The 18,262-nt window shown below is 52.5% G+C and overlaps 6 protein-coding genes across 6 annotated transcripts; 2 read left to right on the forward strand and 4 right to left on the reverse strand.

Annotated features, from left to right (window-relative positions):
- Positions 1 to 675: 675 nt before the first annotated feature.
- Positions 676 to 3,228, reverse strand: ACET3X_004753 (uncharacterized protein). The gene is made up of 4 exons (XM_069451560.1): positions 2,529 to 3,228; positions 2,271 to 2,479; positions 1,872 to 2,218; positions 676 to 1,823 (listed from the first exon to the last, which is right to left on the reverse strand). The coding sequence occupies exons 1-4, from the start codon at positions 2,676 to 2,678 to the stop codon at positions 1,321 to 1,323; spliced, it is 1,209 nt and encodes a 402-aa protein (XP_069306797.1). The 5' UTR covers positions 2,679 to 3,228; the 3' UTR covers positions 676 to 1,320.
- Positions 3,229 to 6,531: 3,303 nt separating this feature from the next.
- On the reverse strand, positions 6,532 to 7,446 carry ACET3X_004754 (uncharacterized protein; the record flags this gene model as incomplete). Its single annotated transcript, XM_069451571.1, has 1 exon — positions 6,532 to 7,446. The coding sequence occupies one exon, from the start codon at positions 7,444 to 7,446 to the stop codon at positions 6,532 to 6,534; it is 915 nt and encodes a 304-aa protein (XP_069306798.1).
- Positions 7,447 to 8,013: 567 nt separating this feature from the next.
- On the forward strand, positions 8,014 to 9,231 carry ACET3X_004755 (uncharacterized protein; the record flags this gene model as incomplete). The annotated part of the gene is made up of 1 exon (XM_069451583.1): positions 8,014 to 9,231. One exon carries the CDS (start codon positions 8,014 to 8,016, stop codon positions 9,229 to 9,231), a length of 1,218 nt encoding a protein of 405 aa, XP_069306799.1.
- A 219-nt stretch (positions 9,232 to 9,450) lies between these two features.
- ACET3X_004756 (uncharacterized protein) lies at positions 9,451 to 9,749 on the reverse strand (the record flags this gene model as incomplete). The annotated part of the gene is made up of 3 exons (XM_069451594.1): positions 9,451 to 9,480; positions 9,527 to 9,634; positions 9,687 to 9,749. 3 exons carry the CDS (start codon positions 9,747 to 9,749, stop codon positions 9,451 to 9,453), a joined length of 201 nt encoding a protein of 66 aa, XP_069306800.1.
- Positions 9,750 to 11,408: 1,659 nt separating this feature from the next.
- ACET3X_004757 (uncharacterized protein) lies at positions 11,409 to 12,236 on the reverse strand (the record flags this gene model as incomplete). Its single annotated transcript, XM_069451605.1, has 1 exon — positions 11,409 to 12,236. The coding sequence occupies one exon, from the start codon at positions 12,234 to 12,236 to the stop codon at positions 11,409 to 11,411; it is 828 nt and encodes a 275-aa protein (XP_069306801.1).
- Positions 12,237 to 15,583: 3,347 nt separating this feature from the next.
- On the forward strand, positions 15,584 to 16,256 carry ACET3X_004758 (uncharacterized protein; the record flags this gene model as incomplete). The annotated part of the gene is made up of 3 exons (XM_069451616.1): positions 15,584 to 15,620; positions 15,712 to 15,900; positions 15,982 to 16,256. 3 exons carry the CDS (start codon positions 15,584 to 15,586, stop codon positions 16,254 to 16,256), a joined length of 501 nt encoding a protein of 166 aa, XP_069306802.1.
- Positions 16,257 to 18,262: the final 2,006 nt, after the last annotated feature.

Genomic DNA, 18,262 nt, shown 5'->3' on the forward strand with positions numbered 1-18,262 from the left:
TCCATACAATGTCGTATGGATCACGATTGGCGGAAGATAGTTTTGTGCAATCGGAGGGTGAGATTAATATGGATGAGCAGTGGTGGTGGCGCATTGTAAGCCGAAACCAGGGTACATATAGAGACTGAGTAGATGGACGGAGTGGGATGGACGATGCTTGGAGGTGAAGAATGGAGGCGTACCAAGTCAAACGGCATAGCGCGCTAATTCGTCTTTCGTCGATATGACGGAGCGAGGCAGTGATACCACCAATCGGTGGAATGGGTTGTGTGGTTGCGGTGCGCAAAGAAGGTTTGCGTAGTTTGGTACGGTAGTCATAACGGTTGATCGCTTGATTGGTGCAAGGATGTAGTCGGCGATCTAGCGGATGGACGGAGGATAGATGCGACGTTGACCGGTCGGGATTATTCGGCGGGTGCTCTTGGCTGGAAGTACTGGATGTTGGGGCTTTCGCAGAGCGCGATGGTATCTAGTTGTGAAAGGGGCAGTTGAGATGATTGGGAAAGCAGATGCGGTGAATGGTAGCTTCGGCACCTGCATGTCGGTACAAGGCGCCGAGAATCTGCGGCTGCTTGTGTTTAAATTCGAGTATTTTTGTCAATAAGTTTGTGGCATCATAGACTTTGGTGTCACTGAGATGTCACTCGGAGTAGCACAAAGCAATGTATTCGCCCTGACGGTAGTCGCCCTCTAGCAAGTCCTGACGTGCCAGGGATCACCTGTCACGTCATGTCTATAAGCGTGCTAAGATCTTTGTGTTTTTCATTAGGTACAGTATGCTCATATATGCGGGGGTATAGAAAACTGTCATCTCGCTTTTGTAATGTACAAGGATGGGTATAACATAAAATGATAGTGCTCATATGGCCGTGCTTCGTGCCTCAATGCTGATGAATTCCAAAATCAATCAAGCGAGTCAAGTATGACTTGCGATTCGAGCCGCTGTGGGGCGGAGTAGTTCCAGATCGTTTGCGATAGCCGAGACGAGTCTTCGGTATCCATTTTCGGCCCGGAGAGATTGGTATGTCGCCTTGCCGTCCAGATCTTGCTTCTTTTCGCACATCCAGAGCCATGGCGCTGGTGGTAGGCATATTCCTTCGCAGCCAAAAGTGCAAGTGATCATGCGGGGTATTGCACCGTGCTGTGTAGGCGAAGACGGTGCCAAAGCTGCTTCCTTGAAGGGCCTTCCATCTTTGTGGCAATCCAGATCAAAGCTCAGACGCGTCGACGTAATATCCGTCTTCCAGGATTATGCGCAGCCACAGGCGGCTTAGTTGAGATGATTCGAGGAAAGATACATGGATAGATTGCTGGGACCCGTCATCTGTATGGTGCAGACAGCACCGATCCTCGCTCTTCATCCGTAATGTAAAACGATTTCGACACCAGGATGCCGTTCTGAAAGTTGTCTTCCTCGCTGCTCCTTGCGCTCTTGATCCTCAAACTCCTCTGGCTATCGTTGTCCGAATTATCCACACGCGTGCTCTTCTTCGAGTTCGGAGGAGCGCTGGTGCCAAACCAGTTGGGTGATTTCGGGAAAGATCCGGCTTGCGTTGGTTCGTCGTCCGAAGTGCGCGTTTGCACAGTGGCTGAGAGTTTGTACATGTCTGGCCGGAGTTTGTCGGCCTTGGAACCGGGAGCGGCATTAGCGGGTAAGGGGGCGGACATGCCGTATGCGGAAGGTCGATACGCAGATGGGCGGGTGGAGAGTCCAAGTTTGTGCATGGCGATGAAGAAGAGAGGGCGGAGCGTGGCAAGGCTACCAGCAGTGATGGCGAGGCCTTGTTCGACCGATGACCAGATGGCGATGTCAGTCGTCGACCCTAGCAGAGTTAGTCCTTGGTCACGAAAGCACTCATGAGCAAACGTACAAAGGAAGTCAGGAGAGTTGAAGTAGTGGATGAATGGCAGCCGTGCGATGACCGCGGCACTCGCAATGCAGCCCATGGTGATCAAAGGGATCAAAGCGACCTTGGTCCTCCTCTTCAACTGCAAGTGCCACACCAAGAAGCCAGGGATGATAGCAAAGGTGAAGTCGGTTATGATGCTGAAAACGCTGTAGATGTAGCCCAGCGCGGAAATGACAGTGTTGTCGACGCACTTTCCCTGCTGCGAAGTGCGGTCCCACATGTAAGAGATGGGGTAGCACTGGAAAAGACAAACGAAGAAGAAAGCGCCTCCAGCGATGACCGAAACACACATTGCACTGTAGATGATCCTGCTGTCCTTAGTTCATGTCGCAAACATGGCTCGCATTCGTGTTTGCTTACCATGTGTGCACTCTTCGAATGCTGATCCGTAGGAGAAGGAACCCAATCGAAAGCTTTGCGCATATCATGGATACCGAGTAGAATAGGTAGCAGAAATACCAGGCATGCCTTCCATTCTGTACGCCCTCAACAGACAGATCGTGGTGGTGGCGTCCAGTTCCATAATGTACTCCGATGCAAGACGATGTTATGTAAGAAATGAAGAAGAGCTAGGCATTCAGTTAGGCGGTGACCTGCTTTTGATAAAACACCACTTACTGTTGCAAGAACCATTAACCAGTCGTCCAGACCAAAGGCCTTGACCATTCGGACACGAACGAAAATCCTCAATGCACAAGCGAAGGTGGCAGCGGTGACGAAGGCGATATTGACTGCAAGCAGCTCGGGGCCTCTGTTTGGGATGGCCATGACGAAATCGGTATGTTGTCGAAGCAGTTGACGCTCACACGGCGAGGAGGAGCCCTAGTAGACCACGCCCAACCAGTACGGGGGGCTCTGGATCTTTTACGTAGTTGCGTCTTTACCGAACAAGCACGGTGGAGCTATAGAGGGCACCGCATAATGGGTGCCGCCACGAGAGATGTGGGTCTACGGGCGGGCTCCCAGCACTTGTTCCAGGGTCTGGTCCGTTTCAAGGAGACACCATCACCAACAGAGTCGCTGTCCCGCGGAGCTAGGACCTCGTACTGTGGATTTGGCGAAGTCGTTCATGCGTTGACAGGGCTAACTGTATACGTGTAGAGGCTGGCGGCAGTAGTAACGATTGCCGTAAACGAGATTGACCATTGGCAGCGAGCGGACATGACGGAAGCAGGAGTAAGAAGACAATTCGCACCGGCGTCTCGCAGGCTGCTGAGTAGGGATGGCATTGCTATGTTGCATAGAGGTGCGACAGCGCCACTGGCCGAAGGGAGCTTGCAGTAGCAAAACTCAAAAGAGCGGCTTGAGGAACGGCAGTGTGCTCCATGTCGTGCTTTTGTGGTGCCTAGACGCGTGCCGCTCGATGGAGTTTCGCGATGTTTGCCGGCCACGTGAGCGCTAACCATGTCGGGAACTAGCCACCGAAAATCCTGTAGGGGGGATGCATCTTCCGTGCCTTCCGCTTCGTAGCTAGTTTCTATGTACATGCTGCACCCACAACAAACGCTACCAACCTCCAATCCAGACTCCTCGGAGCTGCCAGCTGTCGCCGCTGATCGGCTGCATCATCGCGCAGTACGTATTTAGCCGTTGGTTTCGACTATTCTACGACTCACTGCCGGTCTGCTCGATGAGGAAGTGCTCTGCAGTGCTAGGAGCGGGAACTTGATCCACATGCCGGGCGGTTCCTGAACCTGCATTGATCCTCGCTGCTAGATGTACAGAGGACGGCTTTTCCTTGGTCTTGCCAACAATTTTACTATGGCATACCATCGCTAATGGCGTTCAATGCCATGGCGAAAGAATGTCGCTAGACTACTTACTCATCGGCCTCGGCTTGAGCACATGTAGTCCACAGGGTTTCACGAGTACCTAGCGCACTGACTGACTCGTTATCGTGGCCGTCGGCACTTGACGGGGCACTGTACAACCTGGATTTGGCTCTAAACTTGCGTCGTCCGCAGCGCTATTATCGCGCCTTGGAGGCAAAGTCCGTCGCACGAACAACCATGGTCTGCAAAACTGAAACCGATGTTAGAATACAGTTGCACGGCAACCGTCAATCGTCCGAAGACATGTCCATGGCTCACCTGACAACTGTGCCTCGGTATCCTAACAACAAGAAAAGGGCAAGATGCTCGACAAGGGTATCGCAGGTTAACGTATCGTTGCATTCTGCCTTCAAGACCTAGACGGGTCATATTCCAAAAGGCGGAGCCTTAAGTCCCAAAGGACGATGGCGACATGACTGTCACGGCAATAGGGTTGCACAGCATTTCCGAGTTCCTGGAAACAACTCCGCACCCATTATCTCCCGGTTGGACGCCTGTCCGGCCCTCTCAAAGTCAGTTGGCCTCAGCTCAACGTTCTTCCCGTTTGGTAGCTCTGTGCCAAAATGCTGGGGAACGCTTACCAGGCCTCTGAACAAAGGTTCGACTGCGGGCCGGAGAGAACTCCTGGAGTAAGGTTCCGCTCTCATGATGGCGAAACCGCATTTAAAGTCGGAGAGCAGGCCGATCTCCGTTTAAAGATGTGCAGCACACAGTTTTCCGGACTGGCACTCGTCGCACCCCTTTCAAGCCGGGGCTGACGCATCTGTCGCACAATTCATGCCGTCGGTTGCATTACTCCTACGATATACTGGGTTGGTGCTGATCTTGAGTCTTTCCGGATGACGCCCGCAACACTACACCTCATCTCTGGCAAAATGGAAGCAGATGTCTACGAATAGCAACCGCCTACGGTTATATTCTTTTGCTTGCGCTGACTTCCGAAGTACTCGCACGGCAATTGAGACGACAAACGCTCCTCATCTAGAAGATGCTCACTCTGGCAAGAATGTCGATCAGGTCTCAAGCGGTCAACGCTTGCAGTAGGTATGCGACATACAGTAACAAAGTTTTCACGTTGTGTGATGTACTTCCGTACCCTACAACAAAGCGACGTGTCGGAGGACCATCCGCAACCTCCAGTCCAAATGAGATTCTTGATGCAGCTGAAACAAGTACCAAAATAGCTACGAACACCAAAACCAGAACAGGACGAGACTGCTTGCCTCGATTGAGCTGACAATCGCTTGGGTCACCGACTAGGTGCATGTATTTGATAAAGTGTGGCGCACACAAGAAGGATAGCAGCGACATCGCCTTGTACAAGATCCAGCAGGCTAGCCTTGCGCTTTGTTGTTGCTAAGGTAACTTTCGCTACACTGATCTTTTCTTAGCAGTTCACCATCATGTGTTTGTTGGCACACATCAGTGTTTTTCACCAACACTAGCATTTCTTATTTCCTTATCTTGACAACACAACATTATCGCTGTCGTCGGAGGCGGAAGGATCCCTACGACTTCGTTTCTTCTCCCGAGCGATCTATTTTCTTTTCGCGCATGCATATTGCTTATTCTAGTCATGCATGCACACATCTGCGCCTATGCGGCGCAGTCAAATCCGGCGCATCCACTGCACGCACAATCCACGAACATGAGCGCCGCCCCCAGGAATCCTAGCGGTTAACCAACCCCCGCAGCCGCCCAACCAACACATTGGAAAAGTCTCCGCATTCCTGTGAAAATATGGCCGAGTGACTGCCGCCTGGGCAAAGCGGGTGTGGCGTAGATTGTTTTCGATTGGAGAGATTCTGATAATCTAAGCGCCGCAGTTCGCTGTGCCACTCGTAGTACGTTTCGCGAGTGGGGAGGCAGGAATGCGGCGTGGTTGGGGAACGCGTGGTGTATATACCTGACGAGGAAGCGAGGTCAATGTACCAGAGACGTGATACAGCGCCATCGTGCCACAGTACCAAGACAGTTGAAAGGCATCATCATCGGACCGATATTTACTCCCAAGGTTCTAGACGATCTCGTATCGCGACTTCGTCTTACAGCGACATCCAACGTCGATATGCAGAATCCGCGTGCATCGACTCACGGCAAAATGAAATCCATCATCGCACTTGCCACGCTCATCGCTCTCGCGTCCTCTGCACCACTCCCCGCATCCCAAGCACCCGAGCCCCTCCCCCTCATAACCCTCGCTCTCATCGGCTCACCATCACATTACACGATCGGCTCGTCGCAAAGCCCGCAACTCTCCACATTTACGTCTGCATCCAGCAACGCGTGGTCAATACATATACCCATCGATATATCGCTCGATCTAAGCACACGGCCGGAACATGTCCAGGCCATCGAGGTCACTGGGGTGGAAGCAGGGACGGATCTAGCTGGGGAGGAGGTAGAGAAGGGGGATGGGGGTGTGTTGTGTAGGGCGAGTTTGGACTCGGGGAGTGAGGATGTGGTTGTGGCGATGGGCAAGGGGAGGATTGTTGTGGATGGGGGGAAGGTGGGTAGGGTGACTGGGGTGCAGTGCTGGAAAGAAGGCGTGTAGGGTGTGTGAGCATGGCTGAAGGAATATTACTAGAACAAGCTGTTTCGCAAGGATTCTTGGAAAATGCTTTATTGCATGCGGGTTTGAGGTGTACACAAACTGGTTTCTAATCTTTAATTCTCCACGACGACATATGCTCGTCGTGGATGCACCTTGCAAGTTAATATCTTGTCGTGTTTCACAAACAAAACTTACCTATATTGCATCTACGTCGGTGGCTACGGGAGCAACGTCCTCAGGCACGGTAACCTTGCATCAGCTTCTCTACAATGCTGATGCCCATCTGCTCCTCTGCAGACGGCGGCTTCTCCGGCTTCTCCTCCTTTTCAGAAGTAAAGCCCTCTCGCTGCATAATCTGCTCCATCATGCGAATGCCTCTGAGCTCTTGCAGCGGAGGAATGTTCTGTACGCCCTCGGGATCTACGGTGTCGAAGTCCAGGGCCCCGGTCGGTTTCACCGCGCCGGCCACCTCGTAAAGTGCATCTGGCGTAACAACAAAGTCGCTCTGTACCTCTCCCGATTTCGTCGGTGTTACCTTATCCACGCCCAGTTGTGCCTCGTCGACCACCTGGCACGCATGTGCGACTGCAACAATAAGAGTATCGGGCTGCAGTACCTTCAAGTCCTGCAGCATGGCCCACTGCACCTCGAACAGATTATGGCCCTCCCATATCGTCACCCCCTGCGCGTTGAAGACGAGACCCCCGATAGCGCACATGTCTACCTTGAGGCAGTCGTCTCGCATCTGCGAAAGCGATACCGCTTGCCCTATCCCCGGCTTCTCCATGCCGTCTAGACACGCAGCCATTTCGTACTTGGTCTCGCTAATGCGCCCGGGATGCAACAACACGAAACCTCTGCGTAGCCTATATGTAGCTACCAAGACCTTCTTCCCGTCTCTCAGGGCTCTGTAGCGCAGTTGTTCGAGGCTATTGTCGGGCGTAACGAGGATGACGTTGGCGGACTGGTAGCACGGTAGGGAAACTACGCGATCGATGGCGGAGGCCGAGCCTTGGAAGTCGGGGGTGAAGGACATGAAGTCATAGTTGAAGCGCGCGTCGGGGATGGCATGGTGGATGAGGTCTTGGTATACGCGTGCCCAGATGAGCTTTCTGCGGGCGTCGGCATCGGAAGAGGTAGGGGCCGTCATTGGGAGAGACGGGAAGCGAGTGATGTGCGGCTACAAGCCTGGATATGCGTGCTGGGTGATGCTGGGGAAGCGAACGACGATGTGTGGAGGCGGCGCCGTGTTGCGTGACAGAGGGCGGGGGCATATCGGCGCTGACTAACCGGACCGCCTCGTTGCGTATTGTTCACCTCTTTCCATGTCAACTTCACAAGAAACTTTGTGGGCTGCTTCTCCAAGACTGTCTTTTCGCGATGCACGACAGTTGCTTGCTTCATCAGAGCATTGGTACGTAGCCGGGTTCACCCGTCCCCGCGCCATTGGGGTGAAGTTTCCGCGGCGGGCTACGTCAAATCGGCTATACGATTCCGTCCGTCGTATTGCCGAAGAGTCACATATCTCAAAGCCAAGACGCATTGCAGAGCATGCTGTGAGTATCGGGAGTAATCTTTCAAGCAAGCACGACCAGCATCCATGATGGGGAAGCATAGCGACATCGAACTACAAACAGCGGCAACACCTTCAAACCGGTCGTCGGTGCAAGGCAGCGGAGGAATAACACCAGAACAACGCATCGCAGAAGCATCGAATATGGATTCCATCAATACCAGCCCACCAATGGTCGAACCTCGACATCCCGTTGAGCCTCTCGAGAATGCACAAGCAAACGCCGAAGAAAGAAACGAGCCGGTCATTCAGAAAAAGACACCCAAGCGCGCAAAAGCCCTCGAGATCCTAAAATGGTTCGTCAAAGACCAATGGTTTCTCCTCGCCATGGGCGCCGTAGTCCTCATCTCGTCCCAGGTCCAAGTCCCAGCTTCACAGCAGCGCACAAAACGCACAGTAATCACATACCTTGCCGTCTCCGTCATCTTCTTCATCAACGGCTGCACACTCGACACCCGCCTCATGCTCGCAAACTACATGCGCTGGAAACTGCACATCTTTGTCCAACTACAATGCTACCTCGTCTGTTCGGCAGCCACGTTTGCCATTGTTAGTCTGTGTGCGACGAATCCCAAGTTCATGGACCCGTGGCTGTTGATCGGCTTCCTGTTCGTCGGCAGCGCGCCTACGACAATGTCCAGTAATGTTGTCATGACGAGACAAGCTCATGGAAATGCGGCGCTCACGGTGGTCCAGTCAGTCATCGGCCAGTTCCTCTGTCCCTTTTTGACACCCATCATCCTGCAAATGTATCTTTCCACGGGGTCGTGGTATAGCAAGGTTCTCCAGCGGGGCTCTGGCTACGCCGGCATCTACCAGCGTGTCTTTATGCAGCTCGGCCTGTCGCTCTTCGTTCCAATGTTAGCTGGACAGATCGTACAACGCCTGTTCCCGAAGATGACGAAGAAAGTCTTCTTTGACTGGAAACTGCTCAAGCTCTCGTCAATCGCGCTTCTCACAATGGTGTGGCAGACGTTCGATCAAGCGTTCTCTTCAGGTGCATTTGAAGCTGTCAAGCCGTCCAACATCATCTTCATCGTCTTCATCACCATTGCGCTGTACTTTATATGGCTCGCCATATGCTTCGCGGCTGCTACTTTGTGGTTGCCGAAGAAGGACGTCATTGCATGTTGCTATTGCTGTCCAGCAAAAGCTCTTGCGATGGTAGTCCCGCTCACGTCAGTCATGTACATCAACATCGACCCGGTTGATCAGTCCAAGATGCAGATACCTGCCATCATCTTCCAGGCTTTTCAGGTCGCTATTGGTGGCATCATGACCATTGGTTTCCGCAAGTGGATCCGGCCAGAAGAAGAAAAAGAAGAAGCGGAGAAGAACGTCGAAGCAGGTGCAGCCAAGTAAGGTCGGAAAAAGACGCAATAATGCCAGTAACTATTACGTTTCAAGAGGTCTATACTATGCGCGAGCATCCGACTCTTTCGCGGTAGCTACTGAGGGTGTTTCTCCGCTCAACCACTTTTTCGTTTCTTCGGGTTGCAAAGATCTTCCGACATGTAGTGTATAGTAGTAAAAAACGCCAAGTATGCCAGAGAAAAACTGTCTCATCACGCCGTGTCATGCTCAAGTAATGCAGCAGCATCCGTTGGGAATCTGGATCCATTAGTTGGATGGTCAGTCAATGGAAAGGAGTACATACGCATTTGCATGTCCCAGAAAAGCCATCACAAGGGCACTCGACGCATGTTGCCGCGGTGGCAGTACCATCCGCATTCCTGACCTCTTTGACGGATCGTTCAAGCCTGACCTGCGTCATCGATTAGTTGCAGGGACCGTGAAACAAAAGCCAGACTCCTCACTGCTGCGGGCGACGCAAGCGCAACCGATGCGATGACGAGCGCGATAATACCCGAAAGCTTCATAATGTCGAAAGAGGAAACCGAATCGCTGCAAAATGCCGAACAACTGGATGCAAGATTGAATCCCAGATGTGACGAAAGGATTCAATGGAGGGGTTTTCTGGTTTCGATCGACACAACAGCACAAAAGAAGAAAGGAAGGTGCACTTGAAGTCAACAGACGATCCCGCCAGTACTTAACCAGCAATACTTTTTGCCCATCAATCTGCTAAATCTGGCGTCTGTCCTAGCTCGCGTCCAAACTTTCTTGCCCTTTTCACCACCCTGCTCCCTCATCAATTCGCATATTGTGTACGATGCGCGCACCGGTTCCCCGCCCCTCGTGGCAGCAATATGTTTTCGTTGGGTGGGACTAATCTATATCACGCCTGGCCTCGCTTTCGTCTAAACCAACTACTGGTAGGGATGTTTTCACACGTTGCCGGAACATCGGAGTTTAACCTCGCACCTCGTGAGCCGCGCGATCAAGACCTTTCCTGCATCCCGGGTAAATGGTTCCATGGAGCCTGGGGTGCGCATAATATGACAAAAAGAGCAGCAGCAGGGACCGGAGAGTTTGGGCCAGATTTTGTCACAGCGTTTGCAATTTATTTATTTTCTTCTACTGCCGAAGCAGAATGGGTCGTTGGTCATTGGATGCAAGGGGAAAAATACCCGGTCGATAAGAATCATACATAGTGAATGCCAGGGCAAGGCATGGCATGCAGCGGACGGACAGGCCTGGATCGAGAGTACATCCGTCCACGTCCACGTGTATCGCATCGCCTAGGGGCAGCTACCGACAGCAAAAAAGGAGTGCGCCCCTTTATGTTCTTTTGCGGCGTAAATACGCCCGCTCGGACTGTCGTGGCACGATCGACACGACCCGAAGACCAGATTTTGGCACGTCGCGAGACGATGCCTTTAACGCACGTCATCCTGCGACACCTTGGTGCGTCGCCATTCCCACGCGCACCTCGTGTCTTGGGAGCAGTTGATCCGGCACATACCGAATCGCATCTCGCTGTTCTAGACTTTTGGATATCTTTCCCCCCCCCCCGAATCCGGCACTAGTGTTGAGTACATATACGAGCATGCAGTTGCTTTAGCTATGGACTACTGCACGCTTGGCAGCACGTTCACCGACAAAGTTTCAGGCTAGCAGCGTCGCGTACAAGGCTTCGCGACTCTGGACAGTGCTGCGACGCACCGGCCGTGTGTTGTGATCGCTAGAAATCTCGACGCAGATTAGAGCGAAAGCAACGGTACCTGGGGCTCCGTTGCTTTACGCAGACGACTGCTTTGGTTGAAGCGACTTTCGGCTAAAGCGGCGCATACACGAGGCCCTCGTGATGCTATGGATCTGGATATGCGCAGTCTGGATGCCGTTTAAATAATCACGTGCAAAACGTGTCTTTGGTATTATGCGTATCTCCTACAAGATAGCCGCCGCACATGTCTCCAGGCACCTCCCTCGTTGAGCGCAGATACCCCATTTCAAAACATCTGCTGCGTACATGTCCAAAGTCCCACCATCATCGCTAGTAAACCGCTCAGACATATTCCAAACCCCCCTCAGCCAACCCATCTCACCACTCAACCATATCTTCGTCATCAAAAATGCTTTGCAATGCCAACTCAAAGTACCCAAGTACACCCCTGCACCATAAATCTCCACCCCGCTTACCACCACCGTCTCCTCCCAGCATTGTAAATAATCTTCTTCGCCTCCTCATTCCACCTCTTGCTTGCCGTAGCCCGCAACTTAGGCCGTTGCTTATACCCTCCATTCGTATACGTCCCATCATTACCATACTCAAACTCAATCTCTTTGCCCCTCTTGCCCGGGTGATCGAAACGATCCAACCAGCGATTCAGATGCGCACGACTATCTTGTGCTTTTGCAGTGTAGCTTAGGATAATTCTGATCTTGCGCTTCGGACTCCCGTCATCATCATCATCATCGTCGTCGTCTGTCCCTGCAGCCTCAGATTTGGGGTAAGCGCTCAGCCGATTTAGCTGGGCTTGGGATAAACGATTTAGGAAAGTGACGACAGGCGCGAAGTTGTGGTTGCGGACGACTGTCGTGATGACGGGCGCGTGGAAGAGCACTGCATCGAGGAATTCGGCGGAGATTTGGTTGTTTACTCCGACGAGGCCGCAGCGAGTGGCAATGTTGCCGCGAGAGCTGGATTTTATTTTCGAGCTCTTGTCGGAGTTTAGAATGTGTTTGTAGATTTCGTCGCGCAACTCTCGTGGGAGAGCGAGGAATGGGGGCAAGGTGTAGTTGTCCTGCTGTGACTGTATGGGTTCGCTGTCCGTGTTGGGTTCATTGAATCCTTCATCGGCATTTTTGATGGTATGTGGTTCTGTTGCAGATGCGACGGCCTTACGTGCACGTTTCCTAGGCGCTGGCGCATCGTCGTTGGTGGTGTCAGGCACCGGTGTGGTGGCTTGCTCGGCCTGTTTGCGCTTCGAACGTCGAAGTTGTGGTGCTGCTGTGCTAGTCATGGTTGAGTATCCCTTTCTGGTGTTCTCAAAGTATCAAATGAGTGCGAATCGTGAACATATACCCGTTGCGCGCCCAGCCGATATGATGAACCATTCAGGCAGCAGCCAGGCAACGCTGGGAGGCCTAAGATGAACTAGCTGTTTCTGGTTAGCGCCAGGTGAAGCAGAGGCTCCATCAGAAAGGCCATGCAGCTTCATGTCCTTCATTGACAGCCAGTTGTGTTGTCACATATCGAGAGAGAAGCCATGCGCTGGATCTTGGGAATCACGCGTCTACACGATGAATCAAGATACTCCCAATCATGACGCTGATTCGGGAGATCGACTTCAAAAGCGGATTACCAGCGACAAGCCGCTTGAGCATGTATAGCTCTGCATGCGACAGTAAGAGCTCACTGTCAGCCAGTCCAACCTTCCTTTCACGTCATGCATTTGGAACTGGAAAAGCCGTTGCTCAGCTTATCAACGTATAACATGCATTGGGTATCTCAGGTTTCTTCCTTCTCCACGATGAGCTCTGGATGAAATCGTCGCCTGTGTCGGATCATACCATCCTTTCTCGAAAAGCCCTGTTTTCCCGGGCCGTAATCACACGAAGCAACTTCACAATGGAACGACGGTTTCGCATCATCCTCGTTGTCCAGATGGGTCGCTCGGTGACGCTTGAGGTCCTTGGGATACAAGAACGACTGCGCGCATTGCGCACATTTGTGCGGTCGCTCGGCCTTGTCTGTATGGGTTCGTTTATGACGTAGCAGGTCTGCGTTTTGATCGAACTCCCGTTCGCAACCCGGATAGTCACATGGATACGTGGCCGGTAAAGCGTCGTCGCTTTGTTCGAGTGCTCCTGGCGCGGATGGCTTGTCGTGTACTCTTGCCGTGTGATCCGCCAGCTTATCTTTGCGGGGAAAAGGCCTCGAGGCCCTATCGCACCCCGGCACTTCGCAGAAATATTGTGGCGGGTTCAGGTTATGAACCGAATCCTTGTGCCTACGCAGTTCGGCGGCTCTGTTGAACTCTTTCTGACAGATATCACATCGAATGCCTGCCCCATCTTTACGAAGTACCTCTGTGCTTAGTCTTCTCGTCACCATTGTAGGTGTAGATGATGCTGTATCCGTGAAGACGGTTTCTGAGTCTCCACTTGTCTGCTTGAGCGAATTCGTCAACAAGAGAGGAGCATACTTTGAACTTCGAGTTTCATCACTGGTATTGATACGATAGCGGACCGGATCCGAGCCTTTTCTGGGCTCTGTTATATTTACGAGTTGAGGATGATGTCGACGGTAGTGCACGAGACGAGCGTCCTGACGTACGAAAACTCTTGAGCAGGAGGGTATCTCACACACCAACTCAAATCGATGAGTAGTGTGCTTTTGTTGTCGATGCCGTTTGTAGTTTCGTTTTCCATACGCTCCTCGAAACTCCGCCAGATAAACTGGACATTTCATAATGTCGGATATCGTGCTGCTAGCAGCCCCATGTGCTCCCGGGCTACATGTATCGGAAACAGCTTCAGTATAAGGGTCCAGACCATCGTCAAGCCCATCAATCCACTCATAGTATTCGTTGTTGAGAGGCTGCTGAGCGAGTTCCGGCGTCATCAAGACACTGGGCGTGTTCATCGACTCCGGGTAGAATTGGCTAAACTGCACTCCGAGGTGTGACAACTCCAGGTGCTGTTGAGGCTGAGTCGGAGCTGGACGTTGATCCAAGCCCGGCCAAAGTGCCCATCCCGCACGACTCGTCCATTCTGCAGACTCGTAGAGGTTCGACGTCGAAAAGTCTGGTGACATCGCCTGCAATGCAGGCCCCGACCAACTTTCCGCATCCAGATCGTTGAGAGAGTATAGATCTGACGGATCGAGGCAATCAACATGGCTCGTGAAATGTTGGGCAAAACTGGAAGTCTGTCCCTTGGCCATTGCTGCAAAGTGATTGATACGACCCGTGAGACTCCGGGTGTTATTGTCCAAAACGTGAGTCGATGCATCATTCACCGCAGACCAAGGTGTATCCGCATGACCAGGGGGTATTTCAGGGAATGCGACGCCGCCGCTGGGGCGCGAATACCCCGTGGGGCCCTCTTTTGCGCGTGTGGTACATGTCGAATGGGTGGTATCATCTGCCGAACGCGAGTGTTGATGAGTAGCAGGACCCGGGGGTCTATCGTGGCTCATCGCAGGTGCGTGTCGCACTTTCAGTCTGTCAGCGAGGCGCACGCGATATCGGGGCGCGTGAAATACCCATGAAGACGGATTGAGATATCTTACATCGCACATACGTATGCGCTGGATCGCCATAGGGCTACTATAGGGGCGGTGGTGGTGTCACATCTCTGTCGGAGTCGTTGTGGTGTCAGCGTGAGGGTGTTGTTACAGTAGGTAAAGTGGGGGCTTGGCATTTGCCGAGGAATGCCCTTGTGTCAAGTAATACATCAAACACATCAGACGTACATCGGCTCTTTTAGCAAAGTACAAGCATCTTCGTGGAATTTAAAGTAATTTATTCAAACTGCAATAGGGTGGTTTGCTGTTCTGTTGAGAGCGAGCCTCGCGATGGTGAAAACCGATGTATGCCGGAACCTGCCCGCTCTGGCTGCCCAAGTGGCGCCTCCCGATTTCACATGTTTGGTGCAATCGAAGAGCATACGGGCATGTAGCGCGACAGTATGACAACGAAAACTCAATGGACATGGTGCGCATTTGTACATAAGCACAGATATGCCGAATAAGAAACTATTCATGCGCTCTGAAGCTCTACAGTGGTTAACAGCAGTCAATCATACGCACCAGCGCATGGGGTCTCGAAAGAGCCGGCTGAGGCATGTGCGCCTCACTTTTGGAGTCGCGCCTGGACTTTTACCCGGATTGTTGTGTGTCCGCAGCTCACAGCCTGGTCATGTTTGAGTACGAACAGAGCCATGCAGTCAATAGTGGAATATGCCCACAGTCGTCCCTTTCTTCGCAATACGATACAGGCGTGTAAATGGACATGATGGCAATTCATGAAAACCGACCATGTGTGTTTTCGTAGATGTGCGATGTGTTGTCGAAGCAGGTTGGCATGGTGAGGAGTTCTGGCGAATGAAATGTGTCCCGCCTGACGGAGGCTAAGCTCTCTACACCGCCGCATCTCCTGGTGGTGGGCAACTCGTCCATCCCAGTGTTGCGGCAGAACGGATCCAGCGTAAGGTGCACTGATCTACATCGCACTCTTCATTTAATCCAAAGTTAAGAAAGACCTCGCAGGAAAGTTGGATCTCCTTCGAGTCCAGGTGGGTGGTGGGCTTCTCTTGTTGAGACTCGACGAAGACGGCAACTGCTGACATCAGGTTAGACAGCAACATGCCTATCGTCACTCGATATCCGGTTGCTCTAAACGGTAAGTGTAACGAAGCAAACTCAGCGAAGTTAGCGGACGCGCATCAAGCATAACATACAAGCCCTCTAGCATGGCTGACCACCATTGCTAGGCAACTACCCCTATCCGGGCAACGCAACCGTCCAACCGCCGGGCTCGTACATCCAACCGACTGAAGGCGAAGCTCTGTGGTGGAAATATACTGCTGGGGGCGTAGGACTAGTGGTTGGAACTGGAGCCTTCGTTACCGGCATATACCTGTGTTGGGTAAAATGGCAGGAACGGGCTTCAGGGCGAGCCGGTAGGTGGCTGACGATTGGTTTTGTTGCTTTCCTGTCGTAGAGTCTTTGCTATCCAAGCGCTAGAGCTGACTTTGCGCCAGCTCGCACCACGCCGGTTGAGGACTCTCTCGTCGATGCGCTCGAGGCCCCCGACGCGGTGGGGAACGTGTTCGAGATGGAAGCGATCAACGATGACCCACCACCTCCGTACGACACTCCAGCTGCTGTCATCGGGTTACAGCAGGGGCGTTACATCCCGGATGAGGATGGGATCAGGACTCTAGAGAGACCTGATCCTCGCGTCGCTGGACGGGATGACGCTTCTGCAGCTGTTCTGGCCGATCCAGGCGTGAATGTCGCCAGTGGACATGCCTGATAAGAATAAGGGCAGTCTTTGGTCGGTAATGGATCATTACCTCTGCATGGAGGTGGTTGTGCAGAGCGTTCGAGCTAGAGGTTGGCGTTTTGGCGAATGGACACTATCGTGTAATTTGAGGGAAAACCTGCCAGCATGTGACGGTGTCGGCGTGGCACAACGAAACTTGGAAAACGTTCGTCGAGGTTGTTGCTGCAAAAACCGGTCCAAGACATGTTTAAGCGATCAAGACTTTGCATCGCGACGGAGCGATGTGCCAGATCCGGTTGGTCCCGTAGCTATTCATTATTGCTGGAATCATCTTGCTCTACGAAGCAGTCCGTGAAGTCGACAGAATCCGTCGCCGTGTTGTGTACGAACTGGGGTTCGTTGTCTGGAGACAGTTCGGGTTGTACGCGTAAGAAGGGTCGCCGAGCGAAAGCAAGCAACCCAAAGGGGCAGGTTGAAGAGCTTGGGAAGCCAAATTTGAGGAGAAGGCCTCGCAACGGCTACCAGAAAGGACATATAAGTAGGAGGACTCCAAAGGGCACAAAGGGCACGGAGGGCACGGAGGGCACGGAGGGCACGAAGGATGAAGGGCACAGAGGAGGACTGTGGTGGAGTACCCTTGCCAAGAACACCTCAGGACACCTCCAATGAAGCACAGTTGCCCTATTGCTGTTGCGGCCACCGCAAGCTGGTGGCCTTTTGCTGTTGCCCTACTGCCGGTGCGGCCACCGACCGTGCGTGACCCAATCAAATCGTGTGCTGCGTAGGGGAGGGTCCTGCCTCAACTAGGTAGTGCCTCCACCAACGTGACCAACACCACAGCCACAACAGAAATGTGTTTTACAATCAAGTCCCTTCCAAGATACTGAAATTCTCTCGATCAAACGACTTGATCAGCGCTATCACAGGAATTAAGAGTCGCTCATCATTTACCGATACTTTGATGGACCAGCGGCCTCCACCACTCGGCCATTACTGGTAATCAACCAAACACCAAATATCCTAACATCACTTTATTGCAATTCGGCACCGAACACATTAGTATTCAGTGTTCCTATTGTCATATTGGCCAGCGTTACAATCCTGCACCTTGTGTTCTGCAGAGGATACTACCTTCCTAGGTATCACTCGTCAGCTGCTAATTGCCCTTCACGGCCTTGAGGTCTACATGATATCACCAAAGGACAGATGCGAACCGTTTTGCGGTAGTTGACAATAAAAACAGCTGCAGGGTAATTACTCCCACGCTCCACGTAGACGCAATAGCTAACCGTGCATGTCCTTGCGACTCCCGAGGTCTCCTGGCTCCTGAGGTCTGCTACTAACTCGCCTAATCGTTTCAAGAGACCTATCCAGGGCTTTCAAATCCTACAGTAGCCTAAGGCCCATACCGGAGATTCCATCAAGTTATGACGTAGTCAGCCTAACGTCGTAGCGCTGATTGCGCATCAGCATAGCATGCCTAGCATTGCGCGCCCAGCAAGTACCTAGGTACCCATGCGATATCAAAGACGTGGAAAACTCCAACCTGCTCTTCCGAAACGTTCATCCGTCATCATGCTCGCATATCTACAGAATTTGAGAACCCGAGCAGAAGAAAGCAAAAGGTCCGCTTCAAACACCTATTCCCTGCTCATGTTCCTTCGCTGTGAGAAGTGTGCGAAAGAGCCGCCGTCACGCTCAGGGACAAAAAGGAAATACCTACAGAGTTTCCCGATAAAATTTCAGCGTCCAACATCTAAGAGGGCTAGAACGCCCGGGAAAGCAGAAGAATGCGACGCGAAATCATTCATCAGGCTCGAGCGCGAAGACTCGAACAGGAGGGTTTGTTTTGCTTCTTTTCGTCAAGCTGCTACTTCTTCAGTGTGGCTGGTGTCCCGGCTGTTCCGCCGTCGCGTGGCAATAATGGGAACCACGGGGCTGACGTCGGCCCGATCTCATCGGACTTTGACAGCCCAACCCCTCCTGCGCTCAACTGCTTGAAGAATCTCATGATATCTTCACCATTCGATATCAAC

The sequence above is a fragment of the Alternaria dauci genome, chromosome 4 (genome assembly GCF_042100115.1).
Source record: "Alternaria dauci strain A2016 chromosome 4, whole genome shotgun sequence".
Classification (NCBI taxonomy): domain Eukaryota; kingdom Fungi; phylum Ascomycota; class Dothideomycetes; order Pleosporales; family Pleosporaceae; genus Alternaria; species Alternaria dauci.

Bases quoted from the DNA above. Each gene is read 5' to 3' on its own strand.
- ACET3X_004753 (XM_069451560.1), bottom strand. From the start codon at position 2,678: ATGGCCATCCCAAACAGAGGCCCCGAGCTGCTTGCAGTCAATATCGCC. The intron at 2,480-2,528 runs GTAAGTGGTGTT...CTGAATGCCTAG, and splicing joins GGTTAATGGTTCTTGCAACA to CTCTTCTTCATTTCTTACAT. The intron at 1,824-1,871 runs GTACGTTTGCTC...TAACTCTGCTAG, and splicing joins CAACTCTCCTGACTTCCTTT to GGTCGACGACTGACATCGCC.